The sequence below is a fragment of the Cataglyphis hispanica genome, chromosome 25 (assembly GCF_021464435.1).
Source record: "Cataglyphis hispanica isolate Lineage 1 chromosome 25, ULB_Chis1_1.0, whole genome shotgun sequence".
In the NCBI taxonomy this organism is placed as follows: domain Eukaryota; kingdom Metazoa; phylum Arthropoda; class Insecta; order Hymenoptera; family Formicidae; genus Cataglyphis; species Cataglyphis hispanica.
In genome coordinates this window covers 1882295-1908286 of record NC_065978.1, presented here as the reverse complement: position 1 = coordinate 1908286, position 25992 = coordinate 1882295, and the positions used below count along the sequence as shown (strand labels likewise).

The window sequence follows — 25992 nt, the reverse complement described above, 5'->3', positions numbered from 1 at the left end:
TCTCTAAAATATATATAACAGGGAGTTATTAAATTGTTGCAATTAGATGAAGCGAATAAGTCATGTGATCTAAAAATCTTTATGATATTTATTTTCTTCCCAATCAATTGTATATTTAAAATTAAATATCTCATCTAATATTAATTATTGTGTGTAAGAAACATATGTAAAATACACATATTCACTTTTTGCAATTTATTTTTATTCCACTTTATATAGACATTTCTCTGTGGTAAAAAACTGCATAAGATATACACACTTGCTTTATTGCATTTTTAGACATTCTTTTGCCAGAGAAAAAAGCCTCATGCTTTATAAAAATCGAAAGCTTTAAAAAAGTAAGTTTCCCCTCAGAAAGTATATTATCGTTGTAAAGCAAGATCACGTTATCATCTTGAAGATATAGCCAGAATTTAAATTCACATCTCGCGACTGTAATCCTGCCACATGATTATTTTTTCCCTTACGTGCAAAATTAAATTTGTTCACCTCAGTTTGCAATCATTTTTTTCTTTCATTATAAAAGGCAATCGGTAAAATTGTTAAACTTTTACTACACGATAGTATTTTAATTTTACGATAATAAGTTTTTTCGCCCTGCCAATTCAGGTTGTCCTCGACGACTGATTTGATCTTATGTCACGAATCGTGACCCGAGTAGTGGCGCAAATGAATCACGAGGCGTAAATACTTTCATCATGAGTCAGCAGACCGCGTGATAGCGCTTCTCTTCGTGCAAAAACAAAGCTTGCGGAAATAAAAGCGTGATGTAACGGCGTATGCTCTAATCCTTGTCGGTCGTTCCGACAAGGATTAAAATAAAAACGCATATTAATCTCGACGGAAACAGAGACAAAAAATTATATATTTCATAATTTTTTACGTCATTTTCTCTTAAAATTTTTTCCATTTTTACCTTCACTTTAATAATTCAATAATTTAAAAAAATGTCAATTAATTATTTTATTAAGCGAATTAAAGTCTACAATTGTCAAAAAATAATATAATAATGCTACTAATAAAATAAGAATCTTTTACATATATATGTACAAATGTTCGTATTAATCTATGACATTATAAAAAAAGTGTTGCAAAGTATATTATGTAACAGATAACATAAAAAAATGTTTTCTAATACAATAATATTTAATTAATTACTATTTAATAATTATATGAAAAATTTTATAAATAAATTTTCTGAGACATCAACAATTCTCTTCAATTTCAATTGTTTTCTCAATAGACAACGTTTATTTAATACGCTCAGAAATATCAAAGAGATATTTATAGAAATACGTAGACGTTCAGATAAAATCTATTATGAAGTGTGCATTATGACTAACAGAAATAGAAAACCTTAATCAAACACACTACATACACACATGCATCAGCCGGACTTCACTTCCTCAATTAGAAACATCGAGACGAGAATCGTCTAATTGCGTTTCGTTTTTACATTAGACTTTAAAAATATGTATAACTCATCGTATGTACATATATGTTACTTGTACGTGAGATTTATCAAACGTTTGGAAAATTCCGATGATGCGTGATGCTACTACGCCATTGATCGTTGCATTGTATTTTCTGTGACTGTGGACCGTACGAAAAATTAATTGCAGGTATATCAACGCAAAGCGAGCCAATTACGCCGTTGTCCTCGATGGTAACGCGTCATTAATTATTGAATTTATCTTTAATGAGGCACACCTAATTTAGTTGGTACTCGCAATCGCTGCCGTTAACTTGAACATTTACGCAAAAATAAATAGATACGATGTCACCAGAAAGCGATAGCAATCTTATACAAATGATAACCTGTGGATAAATAAAAAAAATTTGCAGTTTATCATTACAATCGAGAAATTGATATCACTCGAGAAATTATTGTATTAATATAGACTTCTCTTTTTTTCTCTCTTTTTTCATCTTTTTACTTTCTTGCTCTCTCTCTCTCTCTCTCTCTTTAGAAAATATGAAAAATAATTTTTATTATAAGTTATTATCGTATTCCTTTCGGTGACGATATCTGCATAAAAAAATCCTAATGACATTTTTTTATCTTGCTAAGTATCTTGATCTTTCCACGCGACGAAACAGAATTTTGACTCTTTACTCTTCCTCGAAATGGATGTGTTGATGATCAATCAGTAGATCACGCCATGTGGTATTCTTCCAATCACGAGAAGATAAACGAAAGTACGTGACAAAGCGGAGTGTACCGCTCGCGATGATGATGATGCATTGTCATGTGCATAGATCTAATAAATTGCTGGACGGACTCGCACGCGAGATAATTCAATTAATTCGTTAGTGGGCGGTTAGAACGACTTGTGTGTCTGTAAACTTTGTTCCGCGCAGATTAATGTCAATTAACACGAACGGAGACTCGTGATAGTGTTTACTATGGACTAGTGTATTTTCTGAAATAATCTCGATGCAAATTGTTTACGTTGAAAGAGCACAGATTCGCGCAATCTTTATCTTAAGATTGATGATGCGTGTTAAAATAGAAAAATTTTTTATTTATAAAAAAATATTAAAAAATTAAGTAAAAACATGAAAACAGTATATAAGTTTGCTGTATAATTATTAAAATTTCGATATATTTACAATTTTTTTTCTAGTATAACATTTTGATATATTTAAAAAAAAATTATTTTTTTTTTGCATTTATTATTGCATTAAAGATATTAAGCATCAAATTATAATGTTATCAAAAAAGATTACAAACACACATTCTGTTTAAACATTTGTTCATAACACGGCTTCTAAAAATAATGGGTCATTTATCGCGTCAGCGTTTGCAGTCATCTATCCCTTACATAAGAATTTCCCGGCGTGAGCGACATTAAGGTGCATAATAAGCGATGCGCGATCCAATCCAATGTAATTCCACATGACGCTTATGCTTACACCATGGTTAATAAATGGTTAATAAATTTCGATTAAGAGAGACGTGGAAATCTACTCTCCGCATGTTCTAGTGCATCGTAACGAGACTTGACTCTTTCACAAATTATTGTGGATTTACTACCGTTTGATGAGATAATGTATCGTGCAATCAATTGCACTTCAACACATGTAATGCGAACAAGAAATATTAATTGTTCCTGTATTTGACAATCTAAATAAAAAATATAATCAGGCAATTTTAAAATTTTAATTATCTTACAATTTAAATTAATAAAAATTGAAATAAAATTTTAAAATCCGATATAAAATGTATGTTTATGGCATAAAGATAAAAATATCATGAAAACTATTCTCATATACAAAATGACAAAATAAGATCAAGTCATAAAATAATAAAAAGAGTTAAAATCATTTTCTCTCTCTCTCATACAAAAAGCCTAAAGATTATTGATATTTTATTATTGATTATTGATACGAAATATAGTAACTTTCTTTAATGACATGTAAAATTACTTTTTAAAAATTTTTGTTATTATTACATGTTACGAAATGAGCCATCCTTTGAAAACGCTATTAAAAGTTTCTGCAATTTATATTTGACCTACCATAAAATACTATTATACCGTTCATTTAATATGGGCGGTAAATTTATTGCAAATTATTGATACGTATCCTAGAATTAGTTAAAGTTACTTTATAAATGCAAGGAATGTTATGACTTAAAACTATAGCATTCGTAAAGTATTGTAAAGTCAATTTTCTTACCTCTGCTTTAATGTAGCATAAAATTGATGTCTTTCCATTTCGTAATTCTTCTTTTATCGTAATGGAAATGAATGACATTCAATGATTCGACGACAGATTTTGTATAATTCGTTACTTTTCCATAGAGGAATTCGCGACAGAGTCTCAGAAAGTCACTTTATATTCAGCATTTCCAGCTGAAGTAATTTCAATTTATCATGTTTCATTTCCAACGATAAAAGCTCGCAATAAACGTAACTTCTTTTCATAATATTAAAGAAGAAATGGAAATTAAACATCAAAATTGAATTGATTTCAATCCTCGGTTCACTTTGCTTCCGATTACCTCGTGATATCATTCTCGATCCGCGAGAGAGAGTAGAGTAAACCGAAGCGGATCGCGACGAGCCATCATTGTTATCGCAAAATTATGCAAAATGTGCAGCTCACGAGTACGCGGATGCCCCCCCCCTCTGTCGCGTGTCACGCTCATGTAATCGCGAGCAACTTTCTTTTCCAACAACGGAGCATATCGATCGACGGAGGGAAGACGAGTCTGTCTCCCGGCGATTCGATGAAACATTTATGTTCGGCCGCACGTGGGACTATACACAGGTGAGGAGACAGACCGAACAAACAGAGACGCATACACGAGCGATGATGATGATGATGATGAGGATGATAATCCGATCGTGAGTTTGTACGATGAGGAAGAAGGACGAATGATGTGCGCCTTGATTGACGAGTTAACGCTTCTATCTTTACTTCAGCGCTTTCCCTTCAAGGAACGCACTCTCTTATAATCGAGAATAGCGCCTGTTGTGCCTTTTCCGCTTGTCGATAGTCTATCAGAAATTGCATAGTAACATAGATAGCACCGTCTTTACACGCGGGTCGATATCGTTACGCGATTATTTAGTCATTGAAATTCCGCCGATGACGTCTGCAGTGGTCGATACAGAATGATTTGCCTAGCACTAACTCGTCAATTGATTCTAACTTTCGAATAGATGACTAAATTGAAGCGTCGATGGTATAATGACACAGAATTTAATTGAAGTTTTAATGTAAGCATGATAACAAGGTCGAAATAAGTTTTTTTTTCTCAAAGGAACTCTGTCAAGATTAATAGGATTGGAAAATTTATACATTATATATACAAGTATAGGAATATTTTATTTTCATACGAGCATAAATATTATGTAATACAAGGTAGCTTTAGCTTTAGATTTCTATTTTTTTTTTTCAATATTTTTTAAATAATAATCATGAAAAATTACTCATTTGTGCAAAATGGAATCGACTGTATAATGCAAATTGTCCATCATCAACGATATTGCAATAATATCGACTATATGAATGTTACAGCCGCGAATGTTATAAATGTTATGCTGAAAACTACTTTCTTTTATAAGGTCCAAAGATAAATTAATGTTTGTTTTTTAAATCATTAAAATGATAACAAGTAAATTAGAAAAATTTTATGCGGAAATCTCATTATCAAAATAAACTCGAAATCCTTGGAAAAATCGCCCGGAGAACGTTTCTCCAAAATATACAGAATGTCTCGAAAGTTGCAATTTTAGGATCGGCGACTTCGATTTCGATTAAAAAATTATACAAATAAATTAGAACGAATTTTAAATCCTAAGGTATATTATTCGTATGAAAATGTTTATACGCTCGAATATGTATTAATTTGCGTCATTTTTAATTTTTATTCACGATGTGCTATCAATTTATCAAACTCGGTAATTAACAATAGATTGAAGCTGCATTAGATCCAATTATCCAAACTACAATCTTACCTACAACAGAGCCGGACAGAGGAAATTCGGTCAACCGAGAGTTAACGTTCTCGGAAGCGTTTGTAACCGCGGATAAGAGCTTTGTTCCTTAATTAACGATCTTCAAATCACAAGGAGCGTTAATTAGAAACAGATCAGGAACGTCATCACGTCACGCAAGTGATTCTTACATCGCACAACGTTTACGTTTTTGAGACTGCGCCTGTTCCTTATCTCGAAGGGAGAAGAGGAGAGCGTACCCGTCAAGGACGATTTTCGCGTTTAGCTTTCACGTTCACGGACACGCCGCCGGTGTCTCTCTCTTTCTCACTCGTATAATGTATACGCGATGCTGGCGAAGAACTGACTGTGCGACTTCGCCGCTCGGATCCTCATCTATATCCACCCGCGCTCGTGCGCGCCGTCGCTCTGTGCGTGCACGTGACAAAACGTTCCATATACGCGAATGTTACAACACTTAATCGCAGAGATGAATTCGGAACCAATTTTAGATTAATTGCGGCAATCAGCTCCGGAAATAAAAGATTGCCTACACAAATGAAAATCAAATCAGCCTTCATACTGCGTAATACACATTGCGTATTTTTTATACTTGTAAAGTATAAGAAAGAATATAAAAAGTTGCCTGTCGCGTTGATTATAATAATCGGTTTATCAATAACAATTTTGAAATCGAGCTAATTAAAAAAAAAAACTGATAAATCTGATAGAAATTACGCGAAAAATACGGCGCTCTTTTCGAAAATTACGTCGAAGAATCGTGCACGAGATTTTTTCGTTCGTGAGATGCAATCGTAATGAATTTTGATAATGGATTATAAAATCGAGAAGGAAACCGATGTCCTTCTTGTTTTTATGACCGGTTGACAGGCCGAGTTTCCTACACATGTGCGATGTGTGTATGCATTGAGAGAAACACAAATGTCTCGAAACCGGTTTTCGAAGCTCGTTCCCGGTTGCCATAAGCTTTATAACCGAAAGAAAACAAGTCTCGAGAATGCACCACTTTCAATGCTGACGCCAGCTACACGAGAAGCTCGAAATTTGGATATCGATATGGATGCATTTTTTTTTTAATTTTCCTAAAATCGAATATTCTTATTAAAAAAAAAATTCAAAAATAAAATTATTAACCTTTTATATTGGCATGATCAAAAAATTACAAAATGAAATTATAAAACCAATTTTATAAATAAATTATATTATTGACGTTGCATTAATATAACTTCAGTGCATAAACAAAATTCATTAAAATATTAAATATGCAATTAAGTTATTTTCCTGTAAAATATGTCGAATATGTCTTTACGTTTCTGCATGATAAAAGATATTTATATATAATTCTTCTTAATATATTATCTAAGTTCTACTTAAAATGGAATCGTTTAACTAAAAAGAGATATATTTTTGACATACAGAAATTAGGATATCCGTGATGCACAAAAGAAGTCGAGCTACATGTCAATCAATCATTTCTAACAATGCGCCAGCCATTATTTATCCGCAGTCAATCAATCAAGAATTCTTAATTCGAATACAGCGCTATTATACGGCAATATTTGTATTATTAGAGAGGGATGAAAAATAAATAAAATGTTGGAAATAACCGGATTATTTCCTTCTATGAAATTATGTTGCAAAATTATGTCATTTGAATAAACACACGACGAAGAAAAGAGCGCGATGCAATTGCAAGCTCTTCGCAGCGAGTTCTGGCAGTTCAAAAGAAGAATGAGCTCGTTTGTGTCAATCATCTGCGAGTATGTGAATAGGTAATCTATATATTCGATTGTGTATAATTATCACTTTACGACAAAATAATTACACAACCAAATGTTTACTATGCAATAAAAGTTGGCAATGTCTTTAGGAATTTTTAGTGGCTTTATTTTTAAATGCATCAAAGACTTTGTGTGGAGGAAGATTCACATTGAATTATTTTATTTCATTTATTAACTTGCCGACTTTGTTTTCCCCATAACGATAACAAATATTATTACCAAACTATTATTAATTTATTATTTTCTGTTACTTCTCAAAGACGTACAAGATTAAATCATGATCGAAATGTCGCAAGAGTTTCCGTAAAGACGATTCATCTTAACGATGCAGTGTTCATTTTAGCACATTTATGCGACATGTACACGGCGTGCGCATAATTCGTAGCCGCAGTAGTGCTCGTCATGCCCGAATGCGATCATTATGTATGTATGTTTCGCGATCGCGCGCACATTCGGTATCCTTGACGTCAACGGCTCTATTTTCGGTCGTCGTCGGCGTACATTTAGCACCGCGAGTGTACGTCGTAAAATCTACAACGACGATTGAATGTGAACGAGCTCTGCATTCATAATTAAATTACAATTTATGGAGCTTTGCTTGTCCTAAACCGCAAATTTGCAGTAATAAAAAGGAAGTCCCGATAAAAAAAAAATATGTATATTTTTTTTTGCAGCAAAATTTCAAAAGACACGTCGTCGCCTACGCGTATAAAACGAATTATTTTTGCAAGCATTTCTTTGAAAAGTTATATCCAAACAAATCGAAGAGAAATCTGTATTTTGATTGCGTGATTGAATATTTTGAACCGTGCAATAAGTTAATTGACATAAAAAAAAAATGGGACAAGCAAATCTAAAATACTTCAGTTTTAAGTATTTATAATAGTAGAAATACTTCAGTTTTTGTGATCTCTTCCCGTTGTTCTCCAATATCTTTCTAAATGGCTCCGAATCATAATCAAAGTGAGTGGAAAATTTCCGCTACAATATAATTATATCGGCGCGATAAAAAATTATGATCAAAATTTCCGAGCATTTAGGCATGCGTTATAAAATGGTTAACGTAATCGATTTATGCCCCATTTATGCGCGGAAATTTGCGATTGATATCATTGATTTTCTTCAAATCCAATAGCTTTAGATTTTCGAGAAAAACAATGTCGAGTGATTTGCGTCAAAATTTAAAAAATAAACTCTATATACTCTATTTAATCTCTCTCTCTCTCTCTCTCTTTTATATAATATTGCAATAATATATTAGTGGTAATTAAAAATGTAAAAGTGTAAAAAATTTTTCTGTACAAATTTATGTTAGCAATTTATTAACCGCTTGTGTGACAAATAAATATACTATTCTTCTATTACTATAGCTGCAGTAACACGGCATCGAAATTGTAATACACATAAATTCATGCCTGATTTGTGCGATCGATCTTGCAACCTCTATCGAGTCGGAAAAGCGACCGCACTATTTTCGTTGCCAGACGCATGTCTCGGCTATCGAAACCAGTATTTTCCAACCGGATGTTTCTTCTGACCGTTCGGGTATCAGGTTGTTAAAATTCGGTGAAATCCGTTAGGAAACGTTTCGTCATTCTTGGACTTCTGCCTGAGATGAAACAAAATAACCGACAGACAAAGATGCACCGTCTTATGCACTGCTTTGTTTTTTGCTTTCTACAGAAAAAGCTATTTTTTTCGAAAGAAAGGATCTTACGAATTATAGGTTTTTTAACTTTGATCTTAAATTAATTTACGTTTATTTTTTCTAAATATTTTACTTGAAATTTTTATTATTAAATTGTTTAATTATATATATATATATATATATATATATATATATATAAACAAATTAATAAATAAAATATTAACGAGAATAATAAATTAAGAGTAAATGTTTACGGGAGGGAATGGAAAATTATCGTGAACTAGCCGGTTCAACGACATCAAATTTAATTGTAGTAAAAGATTAGATGAGATTAAATGTGACACGCGATGAACATTAATAAGACATAGTAGTTATAGTAACTGCTCTAACTGTAAATAAATAAAAACGTATTATAACAAAAGACACACACACACACACTCATTTATTAAATACATAAATTAAAGTATCATCATTTCGAAAAAATGTTATTTTTAAGAATATCCCAAAATTGTCAAATCCTCATAGTCAAAATTTTGCAGCGTGTCAAAAAATTCAATTCTCTAACACCATATATTTATTTAAGTGAAAATTAAAATAAATTAAAATAAATAAAAATATTAAATTATAAATTAAAAGTCTACTATGATTAACTAAAAAAAAAACAGAGATCGCTCAGTATTATTTTCTTTTTCAAGATTTAAATTAATTTTGATTTTTATCTGATTATTCCCGCAGAAATAGATATCGATAATATTACTTTTCTCGATCTATTTTTTGATAATACTAAAGTGATATTTGATAGTTTCGAGACACCTCATACTTGTGTGTCAATTTGATCAGTATTTTCCTACACTCGGGATCGGGTGTGAGAACACTTTTTTACTTTCCCGGGGAACACATCATCATCCAGTTCAGAATATAGACGCGTATTCAAGGCCGAGGGAGTGTACACGCGTAGGTGCATCGTGATTCATTCGTACAGACGAAAGAAATAACGCGTCTGAAAATCACGAATACGAAAAAAAAAGGAACGATCGACAAGTTCATTTCTTAATTGCCTATCGATGTAATGCATCCAAAATAATAATCTTGAACCGAGAGTCGTCACAGATTGACAAGAGATGCAAAAATATACTAATATAAAGGATATAAAGACACACAAAAAAAATTTGGAGTTTACATAAAAACACTTTTTTGTACACTTGAAATTGATTATCTCAAAACTTGTGGAACGTAGTACAATCATGTTGATCTCATTTAAAAGATAATTTAATTCTTTACAACTTTTGTTTTGGTACTTTTTGTTAAAAAGCACCTTCCCTGATATTTGTAAAAATGTATAAAATAACTGTGACTTTAAAAGGTTTTTCGCTAATTTTTTAGGAAGGAATTTTCCATGTTTATAGGAAACACAAACTTTTTGTTTAGAATTAAATTTTCTATAAAATCTCAAAGTCTGGCCGAAACGGCCCACTCTGTATATGTGTAAATGTATATGCAGTTATTATATAAAAATTATTGTATTACATTTTCAGACATTATCAGTCAAGAAAAAATTCGAAAATTATAAATCTCTTCTTCAGATCAAAATATACGTATCGGAAAATAAATTTCGCAGAGAAAAAAGTTCTGTTGAAGTGTCTATTATTAATTCACGTATACCAACCCGCCTATTATCATCCATTACTCGTGAACTATACCGAAAATATTATCATGGGAATTATCACCATTATAGTAGCTATTAAATCTTGTAAAAATCTATATAATAACGACGACAAATATTCATGTGTTTACTATTATTAATAGTTTGCCATCTATTTTAGTGCTGCAGTTTATTACTCGAAAATGTTAATGTCAGTTAACAGCTGATTGTGTATGTAGTATATATGTATGTATATATGTATATATGCATTGCAGCGCATAACATAATTCAAGAAAATACAGTTTATATATATATATATATATATATATATATATATATAAACCGTATTTTCTTGAATTATATATATATATATATATATATATATATATATATATATATAAACATTATATTGTTATATATATACATATAAACATTATGTTGTTATATATATAAACATATGTTTGCGCGCTTAACAATCGCAAAATTATCGTACGGAATATATACATATAGATAATCACAAGGTACAAAAAATACAAAAAATTATCGTTCCATCCGATATATTGCGAGACGTATCACGTCTTTGAATGATGTAATTAATATCGTTGAAATAATATATCCCGCACGATAATTTTGCGATTAGTAGTCGCGCAATAAAAGCATTCACTTGCATTCCTAAAGATGTCTTATCAGCTGTATAAATTGTTAGACTTTCTAAATAACCGTAATGGATCAGTAAACAGGTCGTCTATATGTATCGTATACAATGTGCGCGCTCTCTCTTTCTCTATCGCATTCTCTCGCTCTTTTTCTTTCTATAGTTATGTAATTCATCTTACATTCATCAAACATTATTCGATGGCGAAATTGACAGAACAAATTGGCAAGAAGTCCTTAAAACTGTTCCTTTTGTTCAATCTTAAAATCTTTTATCTTCTACACACTTTTTTTCTTTTAAATATTTGATAAATCTTTATTTTTAGCATATAATATCAAAGAAACATGTTATATCTAGATTAAATGTCTTGAGTTTAGAGCACGTTCCTCAGAAGAATTAAATATAAAATAGATTAATTATACAAAAAGAGAAATGTGAATACTGTCAAATAAAAAAATATTAAATATAGATATAAGAGATGATATAAAACATATATAGTTTATAAAAAGAAATATATGGAGATATCAAATATATTAGTGTCATAAAATAATAAAAAAAAACATATCTCTCTCTTTAAAAGAAATTTTTAAGAACAGTATAAAAATAAAAAGATGCGAGAAATATACAAAGTCGTGAAAATTTTAATGTCAACACTTTGTACGCGTCTTAATATTTGCACTATATTCGGTTAGAATCAGATATTTCGAGTTCTGAGACAAAAGGATGAGATATGCATATCATAAAATGTCACATGTTAACAACAAGGTGACATACACTTGTTTTCAACTCGTCAAAACCGGAAAGGAGCAGTTACAGGTGAAGGCTCCCTGGCAGACTCCCCGCCTGTATGTCTCTCGTTTTATTTTCCCTCGTATCAGTCGATGTCTTATCGACTCGTGTCAACACGGAATCAGGGTCATCTCGCCCCTGCAAACTCGGCTCTATTTCCGGACCATCGCAGCTATTTCTATCGAAGTTTACATGATCGTTTAGTACACGGCGATTGTGGTAAGTTCGATAGATTCGCACTGACGTCAAAAACACAATGTGCCATTATGATTGATTTTTTATTCAAGTGTTGACAGCAATTTGCAAGATCATTACGTTCCCCTTTGAAAAGAACAATAAATAATTTACTTAGAATAATCCATCCAAAACATTAATTATAAATTCTAATAATTTACAAATTAACAAACAAATATATTAAAGAAAATTCAAATGTTGATTTTTTTCATTTATGACCATATTTCCAAATCAATTTCTCATTACAATTGCGAATATTCGGTACTCTATTCGGTAAAAAATCACTTTTTCACGCCAAAAAATTTTTTTTGAACGGCAAGATAAAAAAAGTAAAAATTCTTTTTTAGTGATTTTGCAATAGGAAGACATCGTGTCTGTGCAGTAAAGTCGCTACGGTATGGAATATAGTCGGAGATCGTCAATGCTCAAAACGAAATTCTAATCAGTTATGCCCGGATCATATTCACAAAATCGTGCGAAAAAAAAAGAGAGATTCCAATCGATTCCTCGCATATGCTGAACCGAAGAAAACTGCGCAGTTTTCTCTACCAAGGTAATCTTAGAGAATCGCACCGCAGTCAAAAATCGACATATGGACCCCAACACAGCTTGTGATGACTAAAATTCTCGCGTTTTTCGCGGAAAAAAAGCCTTCTTCTCACTATGTCTGTGTTTCATACATTTAAAATATTTTTAAATAATAGTTTGTGTGTGTCTTGCTTTTCTTATATTTTAAGATTTCAAAGAATGTTAAAAATAAATTTTAAATAAAAATGTACTTTAGAAGAGATTGTGGTAGACGACAGCGCTAAAAATAGTTTCCTCTTCAATTTATTTGTCTTATTATTGCGCTTATGCAAATTTATTATTATTACGTAAGATCGATTATTTTCAATTTCTACGCGATTAGATTAGATCTGATATCGCGAAGTGATATCAAATAAATCATGAAACTTTCTCGCGTGCAAAAAAAACATTCAACAGCTTGTCATTAAGCTCATCCTCTTTGCGATATGTTGTTAACTACTTATATATTACACTTAACTTTATAACTTTCTGAAAACTAAATCACAATGGCACTTCTCTTGTAATCGTGCAACGAAGAAACTTACCGCGAACAAAAGCAAGTCCAACCGCGATGGGGGGAAGAAAAATATTTTTAAGAGCCGCGAGGTTACGACTCCGTTATAAATAACTCTGCTATCAATGCTATTGTCAATAATAATAGCCTTTATACTGCATGCTAAAACAATGGGGTTTTTCTACCAATATTTATTTTCGCTCTATAACATTCATCAAACATGATCATTTTTCCAGCAGTCTCGACCATTCGAAATTCATAAATTACAATTTTTAAACACAATTTTTATTTAATTATACCACAATAATATGTTTATAAAATGGTGTTTAGCATATTGTCGAAAGATATTAAAAACAGTTGAAAATACAGCAAAATTCTCTTATTTCGTTATATAATTTTAATTTTAATTTAACTTTATTGTATAATTAAAGTTAATTAAATTTATTAATTTAAAGTATAATTAAATATATCAAAGGTTTTTTTTTTCCTATAACAAAAATATATTTAGTTATCATTGTGTGTTGTGTGACATCGCGCATAATTTAGCAATATGATTTCGCAAAAGCCTCATTCGTTACATCTGCTTTAATTATGCTAATGATTATGGGCGACTGATGCACGATAAATTCACGAAACCCCGTGTCATCGATGAGCTCGCTTATTATACCGCTCTCTTTCTTTGAGATCGATAAAACGCGTAATCGATCCGCGGCTTCCAATTAATCGACGACACTATCCGATTTCCATGTATCGCGTATCACGTCATTGTTGGCGATCGAATTGGCTCAGAGAGAAATCGGAGTGCCTCGCATTTTGCTCACACGCTCACAGGTATTGTAATAAAACGCGACACAAAACCCACGAACAAGTTAATTTCGGCTGGGAGGCAATAACTCTAATAACAATTTTTATTGCTGTCTTTTTTTACGCGTCGAATACAAAACAAACTTCGATTGTGAAAAAAAAACATAAAAACTAATTGCTGAAAACAACAATTGCGTGTGCTTAACGCACAACAAAATTTTTGCCGCGTTTTTATTCTTTCCCTCGCGACGATTCCTCCCCCTTAATCTCTTCCCCCTCCTCTCCCCCGCCCCTCTCCCCCGCTTTCAAGTTACCAAAGTCACCCTGCGCATAATTTTCTTCTTATCTTATCACGTAATAATGCAGAGACTGATTCGTTGTGGTTATTTATTCTATTCTATCCTTATCTAGACTGCATTGCGCTAACGGGTTGAAAATTTAATTCGCTCTCTATATTTCATTATGAGAACATCTTGGACAAGCTAAAAATTATGTAACGCATGAGAAAATTGAAAATTGAAGATAATAAAAAGATAATGTCTGTTTTGAAGAAGATTTATTATGAATGCAGTAAATCTATTTTCTTAATAATCTTTGGCAATTATTTTATGCAGCTGTTTGCAGAACAGTATATTGATTTCTCTCAAAATAATATGTGTAGATATTTTTTTGTTTCATTATTATTTATTATTATTTATTTCAACCATTTATGCTTCAAATTATTGTTAAAAAATTCGATAAGTACGAAATTAACTCAGAAATATATTATTTATTTTTGCTACATGTTATACATTTATAAATCTACATAAAAATCAAATATAGTTATTCTTTATGTATAATTTCTAATAATTTCTACTATTACAATGCTTAATTCATATACTCATTAAAAAGAAAAAAAAAACATAATCCGAAATATAACTTGTCAAAACTTTATCTCTAAGACGTACACGTTTTCTTTTACACTACTTGCCAAACTGAGATTGAAGAAGTTACTTGTAACTTTGGCTCGATTTTTAAGCAGCGTGCCAGAAATAACAACGCTAAGAAGTATAAGAGATCATTTAAGCAACACGTGAACAGAGTATAATTGAATGCCTTCCGTCACGAGCTAACACGAGCTGTGATCAAAATGTTCGACCATGTAAACTTGCATCACACCTATCAACATATATGCGCACGATTTGTCGACATTTCAGAATAGCAGACGTGAACTTATTAATCGATCCGACCTAATTAATACGTTACGTATGATATTATGAATCGACGAATGTGCAATTTGTCTTACAAATCAGCACATTTATCATCCCGTGTCACATAAATCCCTAGAAGTTTTTGCAGACTCTTTTAATTGATATGCGCTAACATGGAACATTTTACGCAAATAATTGATGCAAAAATTAAATCGCCAATTATTAATAATTCTTTATATTTTACAAAAAAAAAAAAAAAAATTTAGATGAACATTTTTTTTTTTAAATGCGCACAATTTTTCGTTTAAAGTCGCGTTCGCAATTTTTATTTGTCCGGTTCGAGAAGTTGAACAAAAATTTGCGATCGTCGGAATAAATGTTGTTAAAATGTGTTGACGTAGCGGAAATTTTTATTCGCTAATGAAAGGTTATTTCACTCTGTTACAGTTTGAGATTATTAACAGCACTTAGTTTATTACCGAGAAACTCGATTGTCTCGTCGTCTCGCTGTCGATCAAGGTACGAACAATGTACTCATATTGCATCGGCTGTATAATCAATGCGTATTGCGTTATCGATTAGATGCGATTGAAAGGTTTTGGAGCTCGTTCAAAGCGATCGACTGAGATAGATAAAGCGAACACAGAACTACCATCGTATTATGAATATTCACGAGATATCCAGCAGCTCGATTGTGTTTGATATATTCGTCTGTAAATCTTCAGAAGAAACTCCAAATCGGGTAAAAACCTTTTATCAAATGAGTCTTATTGAAGAAACCTGTTTTAACCGATTTGTTTCTGTACTTGTGCTTCCATCGTTTTTTTTTAAAACAACACAATTGAAGTTTTTGATGGAAATCGTAAAATTTCCTCAATATTATTACACATGTCAATTACAAGGATATTCTTCTGAAAACTATAAATACTATAATCTTGAAATACTATAATCTTTTTTTTGTTAAATTTTTCAAGTTTGTAAAGTGTTAATTAAATTTTGCAGCGCAGCCGTAAATTAAATTTTTTCGATATTATTATTGTATATATGTTGTTTAAAACTTTTTTAAGTATTTACTTCAAAAAGTTCTAAGTACAATACCTCTTAAATTTTGAAATTTTTTTCAATATCTTGCATAAAATTATAAACTTCATGAAATATAATATAACACAGTTAAAATCGCGATAAAATATAATGATGACATTTCGCAATCAATCTTTCACATAATATAATATTATCTATTTGTATGCGCAGATTTCTCGGCAACTTTAATTACAGTTTTATATGTGTCAATCATTTAAAAAAAAAAAAAAAGGAGATTTTTGGACGCAGACCAAGCGCAGACGGCGCGAAATATTCATGCACACGATGCAATATTCACGGACGCTGCTCGTCTCAGCGTCGGCGGTGATGACGCAAGATCCATGAAAATGCATGACCGTGCATAACGCTGATCACCTTAAGCGAATACCCTAAAACGAGGTCTCGATCGATCGAGAACGCACAGTGCAATCTCTCGTCTTTCTTTCCTCAGCAATTTACCTACCAATCGGTATTTACTTCCTCATTGCTATTTTTATTACAAGATGTATATCAAATAATAACTGCTATTTAAATAAAATAATTCCATTATTGACAATTAGATTGAAACTCGAAACCAAATTGGATATTATTTTAATTAACTTTAATTAATTGACATATATTATTATCCACATTTATTATTAAGGATATAAATTGTTTGAATGTTTTTTTATGATAATATACGAGCATTACATTAAAAATGATTAAAGCAAAGTTTGGAAACGTAAAATAAAAATTTTCTAAAGTTATATATCTAGTATATAAATGTAAGAGAGCAATGTGTAAGCATGTAAAAACATTATTAAACTTGATTATATCATTTGATTTTATGATACAATTTTTATTATGTAATAAATAAATTTTAATAATGTATTAAATACTAATAAAAATGTATTATGTAAAATTTTTAGAATTTCTTTTTTAATTAGTTTACTCGATTTACACAATTTATCAATCAATAATATAGCGTAATTTATGTGATTGCATGTGACAAATTTTTTACAGGCGAATTAATTTGCCAGCGAATTTCTCACATTTGATCGCAAAAAAAAAGATTGAGGTGATCCTTAATTTCTCTTCTGTCATGTATTAGCAGATTTAATTTATATACATATAATAAAATATTCAATAATATATAAATTCAAATATAAATAATATATAAATTCAAAATTTACATTTCTTTCCTATACTTATACGATATAAAATTTTGCTCCACTTTCATTTTTGATTTCAATCATCTTCAATATATTTATATATCATTATAAAAAAGTATTTAAATAATTTAGAATCCTAAATAAATGTGATTAACAACTGTTATAATAGAGTTTAATAATATAATTTACTAACAATAATTTGGAAAATTCTAATCATTTTAATAAATTCTAAGTCATTGATAAAATTAACGATCATAGAATATAATCAATGTCTTTTTCCAAATTTTTAAAAGTTAAACATTATATTTGCATATATATAGTTTTATAAATTACAGTCATAAACTGCCTCATAACTTACGCATATATTGTTATTCTACTCGGCTATTGTATCTTGCATCAACGTAACATAGTTCGCCAATCTCGCGTATACACGGTGATCTCGACACGAGCGATCAATCTTTTGTAGTTGCTGTTTTTTTTTTTTTTTCAGAAAAAAGAGCATTGTTCTCCCTTAAAAACGATCGCATCACGCTTTAACCGTCACATGCCGCACGTGAGTAAAACGGCAATCTTTTCTTTCCAGCGCGCGCGACACACTTATGTAGGTATCGTATAAGCTAAGATCGCTCGGTTGCAGTCTCATGTAATTATAATGGCGGATTTTTAATGCACCGTTATATTATTAATATTATTAATTCTGTAAGTTACTTCTTTAATCATTTCTACTATCTTTTATAAAAGTTGACAAAAAATATAATACTGAATGGTAATTATGTTATGCAACAAATATATCAAATAATAATAATTTCATATAAAATTATAACATTTTTAATTCAATTTATTTTAATTTTTATTTAGTATGATTTAAATTTAAATTCTTAATTTAATTGTCTTTAATATCAATTTATATTTTTTTTATAATAAGACAAAAATATCTGAAATATATCAATATTATAAAATATAATATTAAAAACAGCAGATATTTGTCTCTTTCTATCGACATCGTTTATTATCGGAACATTTTAATACGACATTAAATCACTCGCACGGTTCCTTTATTTTAAAAACTTATTTGCGTAAAATCTTATTAATATCTAGATGAGAAATTTTACGTCGCTCTTGATTTTATTTTTAGTAAGAGGCGCAGAAAGCTGCAATCGATATACTGCGAAGAAAATATAAAGGCTATTATGTATATCAGACAGGTGATATGCATTAATAATTCATTATACGCGTAGGATTGAAAAGAGAGAAACTCCTCGATTTAACTCTCAAGGAGGTGAATTGTTCCTATTTTTCTCAAAGACTCACGACTTCCCGGTCGCTTAACCACCTAATGCACTTCGAGGATTAAATCGACCTTGCGCACCGCATATATTTTTCGTCTTACGTCAAATCTTAGCATTCCTTAATTTAATTTTTATTCTTTAATGAATTTTTTATTTTTAATTTTTATGATATTTTCAAATAATCATTTTATCGATACTCAAATAATTTCGATAAAATATAAATTATAAAGAGACATGTATATTTCAATTAAATGCAAATAAAAAAGAAAATACATTCTTCCAAAAAAAAAAAAATGCAGTTGGGTGTAAAGAGAGAGAGAAAGAGAGAAAGGAAAGGAAGTGCATTAAGCATGCATTCAAGTATGCGCGTCAATGGCGGGCGATTTTGCCACAAGGCCAAGGACCGCGAATTTTTATTAATGTCTAAGTATTTCATTGCCTCAATGACACGGAGTAACGAATGAAATTAATTGTGGAGAAGGTCGCGGATATTCTCGCAGGTTCCGCCTACGTTTGCAATCTGACAATTTACAAATTTCATCCGTGACTCTTCCGCTTAAAAGCTAATTCGCACGCACACGAAAATAATTCAGTCCAGAGCAGCGTCCGTTTAATTTTCGCCGAAATAATTCGTGTGTAAAATTCGAACGAAATTCGTGGGAAATCTTGCTAAAATGGGAATAAATTAAAATATCATCAACTTGTTATTGCTTTAACATACACAAAATAAATAAATCAAGAGAAAGAACGTATATATATATATATATGTATTATCTATTATTATTGTAAATCATTAAAAATATATTTATTATATCATTTACTTCATTATTAGTCGTGGAAATCGTTAATTTTAAAGTGTCGTCAATCACTTATAGATAAAAAAGGAAACTAGATACTGGCATTAATATCGTATGTAAATAATTTTGTAATATTCGTTTGTATTTGGACTTTTGTATTTGTACTACGTTCCGCGTAATCCAAATCGATCATCGATGCGGTTTATTTAATATGCTTTTTGCGTGATTTGGAAGCTTTTACGCGCAATGAAATCGTACCCGCTTGTACGTGGAACCAGAAGAAAAATCCTTCATATGCACGCGAATCCGGGAAACTACTAGTTTTCTCGTTGTGCATAGAAATTTAACCGAATCTATCGATTCAAGTACATGCGAAGCAAAACGCGATAACGTTTATTTATGGATTTATGTATATTTTTTTCAATTAGCAATTTATACCAATTTAATTTATCATAATTATTTTAATGAAGAATTTTTATAAACAAAAAATATGTTAAAACGATGAAATTTTGTAATATAAAATATACAGAAAAATATTCAAAATTATATTTAATGGCAAATCAATTGTTTTTTTTTCTACATTTAGCTTGCTAGATATACCGAGAATGCAGCCAAGATGAAATTGCAAGTGCACTAGATTCCAGTCCATCGAGACTGTCAAAATAAGATGAAGAAACGGACGAAGAGAATGCCTCGGGTTAAGAAATAATAAGCGAGCGTCGACTCTCTCCCCTTGAAGAGATTTTCTCGAATGTAAATAGAAGAGTCCAATTAGACGGTTAATTGTCAAAGGGCAGACGCGGAAAATTTATTTTGTTTGTAATTTCAATGAGGAATAGTTTACTAAGACAATATAGATCTATCGGTCGGCAAACGAATAAATGCAAGCAATATTACGATATCGAGATGGTGCGAGAAAATTGAAACGCAAATGAGTGTTTATATATCTGTGTAAGCTTGAAGCAATTGCAGAGTGTCTTCTGCAAAGTGCACTTTAAAATTTATTTCGCAGTGTAATTGGTCGAGCACATTCATACATTACTTTTATGTAATTTACAGTGCGATTAATATACATATGTACGATAGAGTGACTAGATCGGATTTCCAGATTAATTAACAAAGTCCGGTACTTTGGTCCGTTTATTCGGCTTAGACGGATATTATACAACCGTGTATGTGTGTGGGTGTGTGTGTGTGTGTGTGTGTGTGTGTGTGTGTGTGAAACAACTCTTATTGAAAAAATAACAAAAAACTAAAACAATTTTTTCTATTTTATATAATAATATCAAGTTTCTTTCGAATTTTAGATTACCGTTTTATTCACAAATTCTCAACGTTGAAATTACTTGAACTCAAAATTTACGCAAAAATTGTTAAAGTCAAAATAAGATTAAATACAATTATATTAAATTATAGTATTCCATTTAAAAATCATTTTCGACATAATAACATAAGTAAAAAATATTTATTTTTTGCAAGCAAATTGATATCCAAATATGAAAAATTTTTGTAAACTTGATTTATTTTCATATTCTAAAATTAAGTTTTTATAATCGACTCAATTTTTCCATTTTTTTTTTATCAAATAGATAAAAAAATCATGTGAGATTTTATGTTGAAAAATCTCATTGCTAGATTCGCAAAAACCACGAACTGACTGAAGGACAATAGGCAGTATGTTGTCCAACGATGTGTGAATAGTCGAGCATGTGAGCATAGTTAAGCCATAATTTATCGTAATTTCGCTACAACAATATTTTTTCACGATTTTAAAAATATCCGCAAAATTAACGTAAACAATAGTGCGTTATGCGAAGATTGAACACAAAATAACATTTAATATGTATATTCATTGGCACTACAAAATATTTAATATATTATAAAAGTAAGAGTGTACACGGAATATATACCTATATCTTATTCTTTAATTTTAACTTAATTAATCATAAATAATTGATATAATTTCGTTTTTTTCATTACTTAAATCACTCAAGCTTACGATTCATGTATTATTATTCAATGTATATTATTGATTTCAATATGAAAATAATGTGTAAAAATATTTAAATTGATGAAAAATTCAAAGCATGATACGAGATATATTGAAATATAAGTGTCATTAAAAAAATTTACTGTTCATACGAAACAATAATTAATAATTCTATCTCTTATCGTTTCAATTTTTTGAACATATAAATCGCTCAAAATATTTAGTTTGATAAATAGCCATCAATAATCACGATAAAAGTAATAAAAAATGCCAAATGTGATTATTTCCTAGGAATGATTAAAGATTGTCAATCCATTTTCAAATATTTAATTGATAAAATGCATATATAAGATAAAATATAAAACGGATTAGCTTAGGACATTATTGCAAAGCATATTTAATAATTATAATCATTATTAATCGATTTTATTTTAATATTTAACAAACTGCGTACTATAAACTCGGCGTTTGTATTCGGGTAATTAATGCGCGCGCAATCATATGTTAACCGTGTTTTCGCGTGTGAGTGTTGTATAAATTCCATATATATTTACATATATGAGCAGCAAAGAGAACAAATAAGAGAGAAGAAGAAAGCAATCAAATAATGTATGGCGATCACGAGATACTTAATTTTTTATATTTATTATTTATTATTAATTTTGTAAATTTAATTATTTGTAAATCCCCTCCTCCTCTTTGAGTTTTATAACAATTCAAAATTAGTCAATTATGGATTATTTTTAGATAAGACTGCTAATTAAAAAAATAATTTGAACTTATTTTGCAAAGAATAAATTAGAAAAATTTAAGATATTTCAATAAAAGTTAAAAATTTGAAAAACTATATGATATATTAAAAAATCTGACATTGTTTGTTTCTTAGAGAGTTTTAATTACTTTTCTGCTATATATTTATAATAAAATCCGATGCATTTATATAAAATATAATATTGTTTAAATCTATTTGCAATCTTTGAACGATTGGGATGAAAATGGAAATACTTGCATAATGTTAAATCAACATTTCACATCTTTAATATCAATTTTCCATTAATTAATAAAAGCAGTAAATATGGAATTAGAACAACAAATTAACAATATTTGATTTTATTTTTCTATAAATTCATATTATTCTTTTATGGCCCGACAGCTACTTTTTCTTGTTTGTGTAACATATCGTGCGTGATCTAATGGTTCTAAAAATAGGAAAAGCAAACCCGTGATCGAAATGAGTTAGACTAATAGACATCATTTGCTTTTGCTGCCGGCGAGTTACGCAAGTTACTCGCGCGACTTCCTTACGTATTTTTACTGGTTGCCTCATGTCATCGTGTTAAGAGAATCATTAAATATCACTCACCAGTCGGGGAATAGCACCAGCGCCTCGGCGAGAATGTCTCGCAGTAGGGTGGTCGCCGGTGGTACGTGCGGCAAAATGACGGGCGCGAAAACGCCGCAAACACCGGCGCTGCGTCCGTGTCGAGCCTCGTAGCGACTAAGATAGATCGCCAGATACCCGAGTAGATGATAATGTGAAGATGGCAGAGTCAAAAACAGCTCCTTCGTCGAGGTGATCCATGAATCGTGATCATTCGTGTAACTCTCTGCATCAAATATTTTCATAGAATTTATTAGAAGCGTCGAGAATGAGATGAAAGTTCACACACACAGAGTTCGTTCTAAAATTATTTAAATAATAATTAAAATCACATCTAAAATATATCCGATTTATATGCATCCCGTCTTCACAATGAATCATCTTGTCTTCCAATAAAATATTCTTATCTCTTGAAAAAGAAATAGAATTGCGGCTCTTACGAGTATGTATGTTGAGCAGTCTGCCTACGAGGGTAGACGGGACGACGGGCTGCGGCAATTCCTTCAGATACTGACGGAGGAGAGTCGCGGCGGTTGGCGGACATCCGGCTGCTTCCAGATCGGCGTCGCCCCGACGCTCGAAGGCAGCTCTCAATCGTTCTGCCAGCCGGGGACTGCCGCCCGATAAGCGGAACACCGCCGCGCTCTGAAAGCCGTGCGCCTCGATGTAGCTGCATAGCCGATGTACCACGTACGGCACGCCCGTATCGAGGTACGACTCGATCAGCTCCAGCCGGGTGCCGAAGATCCTGCTGGAGCCGGCACCGCGGCCGAGCAGCGAGCCCGCCAGGACGCGCTTCACGCGTGCGAGACGGGACTCGTCCTGAAACACGAGAGGTGGGATTCGTTAGGCCGCCTGGGCCTAGCGTGTTTTCATTCCATATACATAATAAAAACAAAAATATTTAAAATCTAAACTATTATTTTCTTATAATTAATAATATTAAACAAATGCTATATAACCAATGCTCTGCAAACGTATTTTAATCATTAAAATCGTACAGATATGGAATTAATAGGTACTCTAAAAAATTTCAAATAATTGTAAAATATAATTATACATATATATATATTGAAAATATATAGTATTAAATTTGACGTATAATATATAAAATATTACTGAGAATATAAAATTTCTTAGAGAAAAAATACTTCTACGCGCGCGCGTGATAATAAATTATAAAACAAATTACAAAAGATATACATATATATATATAATGTTTTAAATGTAAAAAATTTGATGAAATGATAAATTTTTACTTTTTTTTCTTATTATTTGATAATTAATTATTCATTAAATAAAATCTTTCTTAGAATATTTTCAGTACGTGTGTGTGTGTGTGTGTGTGTGTGTGTGTGTATATATATATATATATATATATATATATAATTCATAATATTTCACACACATTCTTTATTGTATATTAATTATTTCTTTTTGCCTATTTATTTAAATCTGCTGAGTATCGACTAATAATTAAAATTTCCGATATTTGCACGAGTATTTATACGAGTCATATAAATAATTAGTGGAATGACGAGAAAACCTAATCGACGAACAGTCCGAATCTAACAACTGGAAAGGCAATGTATCGACAAAGTGGAGTGACGAGTAAATATAGATTCTACATTCTCGCTCAACGTAGTAGAAAAATCAGAAAGTTTCTATAACCGTATCTAGAATGTAGAACGACAACTACTATGTGCTATTGTCAACTATTATATTGCTATCTATTGAGATACCAATAGTCATTGTAGATAGGAATTTCAAAATAATAGTTCTTCTCTTATCGCTTATAGAAAATAGAAATAAATTAACATAAAAGCGCAAAAGCTAAAAAGCCACAAAGGTTATCCCATCGAGTAAAAAATTATATGCCATTATTCTCTTATATATTAATATTGTAAATTAATATTATTTAATTTTATAAATTTAAAAGATTTAATTATTAATTTTAAGAAATATATCGATGAAAAAAAAGGTGTAAATAAAAAGGCTAAACTTTCTAATAGAAAAGAAAAGAAAACATAATTTCTTTTTTATAATAGAAAAAAGAAGCATTATAAATTAATGCTATTTAATTTTATATAATTTCTGAAATTCATTATTTATTAAAATATATATATATATATTATATGAATACGTGTATATATATACATACATATATAAAACACAAATTCAACGTTTTCTAGATACAACTCTTTTAGATTATCGAAATAAAAAATAATTATTATATTGAAACATAAAATTGAGATACTTTGCGTTAAGCGTGAAGTTGCAAGTGTCAAAGAAAGATTACCTTATCATGTGCTTGACGAGAGCGCGTGGGGCTTGTTGAAGATCCATGATGATGATGGTGATGGTGGTGGTGGTGATGATGATGATGTTCTTGCTGAGGACGTCTCATCCCACTTTGTCTGTACTGCGACCCACCGCCGCACTGACAAAAGCGACGAGTACACTTGTTGTAAATCGCATGATATACGTCAATGTGCAAGATGACAGCTATTCAAAAGTTCGTCATTCATCATCGTTCTTGCCTCTGAGTAAAATTTCCGATTGCGGTTAAATAAGAAAAGAGAGGCATATCGGTGGAAAAAAAAGGTGTAAATAAAAAGGCTAAATTTTCTAATAGAAAAGAAAACATAATTTCTTTTTTATAATAGAAAAAAGAAGCATTAATTTTGTAGAAAAAAATTAGAAATTAGAAAAGATTTAGAGAAAAAAAAAATCAAAAGACAATTTAAAAAACTTATTTATTGGAAAAGTGAAGAAAAAGCAAACATAAATATATAATAAATATTAATTTTTAAATAGAAGTTATATATACGTTTAAATATATTTTAAATATATATATATATATATATATATTTTTTTTTTCAAATATAAAAATAAGATTTAAAAAATAAAGAAAAATTTATCGGTTTCTTTCAATAAAGAACTGAATGTGTCATATCGGTCTCACGCGAGGTAACTGCTGTGTCATTTGCACGATTATGCTGGAGAATAAAT

At 30.7% G+C, this 25992-nt stretch overlaps 1 protein-coding gene across 5 annotated transcripts in view; it reads right to left on the bottom strand.

Annotated features, from left to right (window-relative positions):
* The window catches only part of LOC126858426 (protein FAM13A), a 47849-nt gene that overhangs the window by 8117 nt on the left and 13740 nt on the right, over positions 1–25992 (bottom strand). For 4 of the 5 annotated variants that reach the window (XM_050608741.1, XM_050608740.1, XM_050608742.1 and 1 more), the window contains 3 exons: positions 25280–25420; positions 23421–23802; positions 22963–23206 (listed from right to left, as the gene is read on the bottom strand). In XM_050608741.1, the coding sequence (XP_050464698.1) occupies positions 22963–23206; positions 23421–23802; positions 25280–25387 (734 nt within the window). In that variant the 5' untranslated portion in view covers positions 25388–25420. Of the gene's footprint in view, positions 1–22962; positions 23207–23420; positions 23803–25279; positions 25486–25992 lie in introns of all 5 variants that reach the window. The other variant, XM_050608743.1, reaches the window with a different exon arrangement.